Raw genomic sequence first — 6,536 nt, 5'->3', positions numbered from 1 at the left:
CTTAATTTCAAAGGATTCCTCTTGAGGCCATATATAAGAATAAAATTCTCTAAAATTTAGCGGATTCCACTAATATTAAAATTATTTTTTTTTGGGTGAATCACAAGCCTCGAAATATTTTTTTTTGTTAACACGTTTCTGGCACATTATCATAGCTCATCAAACGCGAGCAGACAAAAAATGTTTCATCATTTTAAATATAAAACTACCCGCTACGGTAATAACATATTTTCTCTTTTTTGTTTTAATATGGCTATAATATCCGCGCGTGAGTTAAATATAGTGGAAAATTGTATAATACGGTTATGAAAATAGATTCACATACAAACCAACATGCGTACGTGTAGTGTGTGAGACATATTAGTACAATCTTTAATATGATTAGAAATTATATCAAAGATTGTACTAATATGTCTCACACACTACACATACGCATGTTGGTTAAATATTATGTAGGCTGCATATGTCCTCGCAATATGATGCAATTTAGAATATTTATCAGTAAATCGTAACATTAATGAACGGGAATGCAAGAATGAATACACGGGATGTATGCGCGATCATATGATTAATTAAAAAGTCAAGTACACTTGGATCACGGATCACTTCGCGAGATGTTCGTGTAATAGAACATAACTCATTTATTCGCGAAAATGATGCGGATGGTTAAAAAATGTTGGCTATGTGGCGAATAAAAAGTTGATGTACTTTAACGATAGCACGTTAATTTACCATCAGATTTCACTATTACTGACATCCGATTAAGATCGAGCATTATATGTGAGCAATATTTTTGTAAATCTAGAAATAGCAATTCGAACGTTTTTGAGAATCTATTTTCGATCTCTTTTCAGTTCATTAATACTCCGGCAGTTGAGAGATCGAATTTTGCACACCGTGTATGTATGTGTGTATGTTTTACACACGCCCGCACTCACACAATGTGCAAAATCCGTTTGCCAATCTCCCTATAGTGCACATCGGATAATGCCAAACATACATGAGAAAAATACAAGGGTTACTTCAAAATGCTGTAACTTTGTAAAAAAAAATCGTAGCGACTTGTTTTTTTTTCAAATTAAAGAGAAAGATTCCAACTTTATGACGCTGGAAACCGCATCCCCGGGAAAAATTTTAGTAAGTCCGTGCACTCGTTCAAACTTTGCAATTTTCAGTGTGGCAAACATGCTCTCAGATTTAAGAGTTTACAGCAACAGGGGTGCATTAAATTAAAAATCGACTCACAATATATTAAAGTAGAGATTTCAAGCTTTCATTTGAAAATAAGTTCATCATTTTACGATGATTTTTCGCGGAGTTACCATTAATCAAAGTTGACCAATTTTTGCTCAAAATTTTTCTATGCCATAATTTTTTTGAGCAGTGTATATTATTATTTACACAGAAAGACTGTACACGTTTAATAATACCTATTACCAACACACTTACCTTCACATAATACTGATTGTTTTCCTCTAATAATTCTAAAACAACTGCGCTGGAGTATTCAGGTACATGAGGCTTGTACACGTTGAAGGCGTGTAACAGTGCCGCAACGTTAGTTTCATGTCCACTATATAAATAAATTTTTGTTGACGAGCTCCCATTTTGTATAGCTCCCATATTTTCCGTAATGGCACGAATTATTGGGCCTATAAAAAAAATAAAAGCATGTGCTATACGAAATATTGTAGGAGAGATATTATAAGAGAGATATTGCGATATATTAATTCCGATTATGGCTCTTACCAGCATACAGCCTCTTTAATAATGGAGTAGAACTTGCAATATTGTATGCAGCTACAATCCCATCGAATAATTGACCATCCGGGAAGTATTTGTACGCCCATCTCGGAAGATGCAAATTCAGGAATGACTCTGCTACGAAAGTGTGATACAGGTAAAACATATTCCAAGGCGTCTGGATCTTCTTGCCGGTTAGTACCGTTAAGTCATTCATCATGTCTGCAAATTGGGACATTTTTTCTTGTATCTTAGGCGAATTCAGCACTCGATCATACTCCTTAAGAAACCTAAAAATATGTCAGATGTAAATTCCTTTTCTTGTGAATTTTCGGATTTTTTTCTAAATACGTATATCCTTCTTGCATCCTTCACATTTACAAATAAGGCACAAATTTACAATGTATTAAAGTTACTAAAATATTTTTTCTATTAGTTTGAAAACTTTCTATATTTTCAGCTTCCCACTATCCCGAAATATAGCAAAGGATTTACATCAATTCTATTTAAACAAAAGAATTTTTTGTTTATCGCTTTACTATTTTTTTTTTCTGAAGAACAGTTATGGACTGCGTTCCGTTTCACGTATAACGCGTATGATGTATCGTTGTTGACCAAATGTTAAACAAAGATAAAAGGATAAATCATGCGCATCATGCGTGAAACGAAACGCAGCCATGCTTACTGTGGGCACTCGTCAGCTAAGAAGAAATTATCATCAATTCGTGGTACGTATGTTGTCGGAATCGGTTGCCAATTTAATGCAGGATTCCATAGTTGTTCTTTCTTTACTGGTGGAAACAAGCTGGCGAGAACCAGTTGCAGAGACATTTTCGTTCTATCATAATCAGAGCTGTGACCCAAGACGAGTTTCGGCAGATACAGATCTCCTAAAAAGTTCTTGTATCTGGTGCGCAAAGCTATCCCTAAATGATATTCGCGATACTTGCCCCGCTAAAAATAGCATTAATTGTATTGATTGATTGTCAGAATGTATTATTCAGTCTTACAATTAGATTGATATTACGATAAAGTACATATTTAATTAATATCATCTCTATACTTAACAAGTGCTAGTTTTACAACATTCAAAACATTTTTAATCGATTTATAATCAAATTTTATTTATCGATATAAGTTAAAATTTTGCAAAAATTAATTTAATTTATTCTTCCCACGCTGGGTCACTTTTTTTCAAGGAAATTTGAAAAAAACGTTCTCTACTTACATTGGTTAACTGTCCTAAGCCCTCTGGATAGAAGGAGTAATTTAAATACGGATCGTTTGGATACATTTCGTGTCCGTTGTTGTCAGGTGCCCGATCACCATGCCTAAATACCTGCATGAAAATAGAATGATGATAACATGTCCAATATCATTTTGCAATATGAGTGTGAATAATAATACCCCTGATGTATTTTTGCCCACAGAATACGAATCTATTGTCCAAATTTGGCTATTATGTCATAAGTTTCTAGAAAACGTTTTTAGAAAATCAATTAAAAAAAGCACAAAATGACATTTTTGAGAGTCTTTTTTGATGTTGTAGCACCGATAGCAATTTTGTTCTAAATTTCATTAATACTACGCGAATATATCAACTTTTAGTTTCATGTCCTCTTTCGATATAAAACGTTTCCGTTTTCGAAATATAGCAAAAAGTCATCACCCGACTTTTATACCTATACTTGGTGTCGCTCCGCTTGATTTGAAGATAGTTCTTTTCCCATATAATATTTAGAAAAGACATTTTATTCCATCTTAATACTGTATTAGGCTTGTTGTCGTATAGCAGAATATACATAATCTTTTTGTCATATTGTATTTTCAATTTTATATTGCTTTTTAATTTGGTATGTGTCCAATTATATTATATAAGTACAAAATGCACTTTTACAGAAATCTAATTTAATATTGGCCAATTTAATATCTAAAATTTTTTATTTTGAATTATTAGAAGCATTGATCAACAGTTTTAATACTCAAAATAACTAATTTCCATTATTAAAAAAATAAGTATTACACAATAACTGTAAGGGCATGGAATTAGAAAAAAAGTTATCTTTAAATATTTTGAAAATAAAAAATCATATAAAAAAAAAACATAATCTATTTTAAAGTTTTTAAAATCTTTTTAATAATTGATGTGCTTTTAAGTGAAATTAACAAAATTTAAACAAATATTTTTAAAAACTTTTCTAAAAACATTATTTCTTAATTGGATGCTATTTTTTCTCAGCATTATAGTAACGATAATTAATTTCGATTTATATTCAACGGACAAAAATATATCGCAAATAATTATTCATACTTGCGATGTAAAAAAAGAATAAATTTTATCGGTGTACATAGTAGGATAGAACAATTATGAATTTATTCTAATAACTCAAATAAAAATTTTTTTTAGAATTTTTGTATAAATCATAAAATTTTGCAAAATTTTTATTCTACAACTTTTTATAAAAATTTACAGATTGTACCATTCGAATTGGAACACTTTTCAGAAATGCTGAGAAAGTTTACATGTTTTTTAAAATTCTTTTTACATATGTATATATAATCGATTTCCGCACAGATACAAGAACTTTTGTTTAAAAAATATAATTAAAACAATTCTCATAATATTTTATAACATCCTTTAAAGAATTTTTTATATTTTAAATTTTTGAAGATTTTTGAAAAATATCTTACATTTCTTCAAATTTTGAGTTTTCTTCAAAAATTATATTTTTGAGGAAAACTCAAAATTTAAATAAATTTAAGATATTTTCCAGAAATCTTCAGAAATTTAAAATATAAAAAATTCTTTAAAAAGATGTTTTAAAATAATATAAAAATTTTTTTTATCAAAGAATTTAGCTTAACATTCACAAAAATACTCTAATGATCATAAAAAATACAGATATATTAATATATTATTTAATTGTACTTACCACATTAATTAACTTAAATTTTGGATACGCGGCTATGAGTACAAGAACATTTAAGCCGATGACTACAGAGATTGGCAAATAATTGTCGAACATGCGGAACGAGACCATGTTGCTGGCACCTAATCTGAAGGAGTAATGCCATTAGGCTTATAGTTAATTCTTCCACGAGAACGATAAATGTCGTGACAGTGATAAACTGATAAAAACGAGCTTCGTGTAAACAGGTGTAAAAATGTGCATAAAATATTATGTTCCTTTGTTCGTGATAAAGAGATAGCTCATTTACGTCAAACGAAAAAATTAATGCATAATGTTACATTAAAAGAAATGTAAAGATAAAAAGAGCTTAAAATATGCCTTTAATACCCTCTAAAATAGAAACGAAATACATTTTCCTTGATAAGAGGGCAAATAAAGTAATACTTCCGGTTGCTATACAAAGAAAAATCCAAAGCGTAAATGTACATTAATCCATATCGAAACGATAGCTATACATTCAAATATACTATTTGCTGTACAAACTCCAAGTTTATACAGATTTTAGTTTATAAATCATATTTGCGTCATCTCTATCCGACATATAAATAGTTTCTAACCATGTTATTAGCGCTAATATTTTCATAGATTTATCTTGAGTGGCCAAAAATGATATCTATTTTTATTTTTACATGTCTCAAGCAGAGTTTTTTTTCTTTAGTTTGGGCAGTTACAATTGTAATAAAAACACACATTTTGATATTCAAATGGTGTTTATCAAATATTTTTATTTTTTAATAAAATATATAAAAGATATATACACATAATAAAAGCTGGTTTTTTCTAAAAATTTTGAAAACCACTTGTGTTATTTTGATGAAGCTTTGTATGTCTCAAATTTTACTAAAATAACTCAAGTAGTTTTCAAAATTTTTGGAAAAAACTATTTTCCCTTCAACTTTGTCACCCTGAATCTTTGAAAATAGCTGTTTTGCACATATAAAGTTTTTGCCTTGATTTGAATGAGGAATTATCCCTTAAAACCTTTTAGGGTATTCATTCTATGTTTATGTGATACAACACAAAATCAAAACCAAATTTTATATTTTATATTTTATTATCTTGTATTATTTATATATTTCCCATCAATCTCGGGGTGAAGAGATCTTTAAACGGTAGTATTATATATAGATATATATGTGTGCGTGCGTGCGTGCGTGCGTGCGTGCGTGCGCGTGCGTGTGTAAAATATATTTTTTTGTATAAGGCGTGAATAACTTTGGAGAATAAATAAAAAGAATATAAGTTACATGCTGAATATTAAGTTATTTATTGTATTTTTCAAAAGTTAAATACTTAAAATTTAGAAAAATTATAATTGTCACTTTTGAGGCTAAATAATAACAACACCTAATGTCTCTTGGAACGCCAATGCCTAATGTCACTGGAATGTCACAAAGTATTTCACATATATAATTTTTCTCAATTTTAAGTATTTAATTTTTCAAAAATAAATAACTTAATATTCAATAGGGGAGACCGGGGACAAAAGTAACATTTTGAATTTAAAGTCTTATAACAGTTAATTATAATATTTTCATTTAAAAAATCTATATCTTTAGATGTAGAATTTATTGTACAGGGTCTGTCCGGAAAGTAATGCGTCACATTTTTTTGTGACGTGACTATACGTCGCAATGCGTTCGGACCGGTTGGGGAGAGTAGGGGGAACCCTTAGCTTTCCAATGGTTGGTCGATCAATTGTCTCCGTGCGCTTGGAGGGTTAGGACGGCTTTTTTTGTGAACGTTTACGTAGTAGTCGCGTCGTACTTATGATGGAGAAAACTTTAGAGCAACGCTATGCCTGTCTCTTATACACATCTC

At 30.1% G+C, this 6,536-nt stretch overlaps 1 protein-coding gene across 1 annotated transcript in view; it reads right to left on the bottom strand.

The window, feature by feature from the left end:
* LOC105452297 (venom acid phosphatase Acph-1-like) overlaps positions 1-5,240 on the bottom strand; it is a 9,393-nt gene extending 4,153 nt beyond the window's left edge. Inside the window, exons 1-5 of the mRNA XM_011693271.1 lie at positions 4,677-5,240; positions 2,972-3,082; positions 2,429-2,697; positions 1,750-2,033; positions 1,450-1,652 (exon numbers count right to left, since the gene is read on the bottom strand). Of these exons, the coding sequence (XP_011691573.1) occupies positions 1,450-1,652; positions 1,750-2,033; positions 2,429-2,697; positions 2,972-3,082; positions 4,677-4,784 (975 nt within the window). The 5' untranslated portion in view covers positions 4,785-5,240. The remainder of the gene's footprint in view (positions 1-1,449; positions 1,653-1,749; positions 2,034-2,428; positions 2,698-2,971; positions 3,083-4,676) is intronic.
* Positions 5,241-6,536: the final 1,296 nt, after the last annotated feature.

Source organism: Wasmannia auropunctata, unplaced genomic scaffold (assembly GCF_000956235.1).
Source record: "Wasmannia auropunctata unplaced genomic scaffold, wasmannia.A_1.0 LD336033.1, whole genome shotgun sequence".
Lineage (NCBI taxonomy): Eukaryota > Metazoa > Arthropoda > Insecta > Hymenoptera > Formicidae > Wasmannia > Wasmannia auropunctata.
Note: the sequence above shows the minus strand (reverse complement) of the source record. Positions and strands in the feature narration are given on the sequence as shown.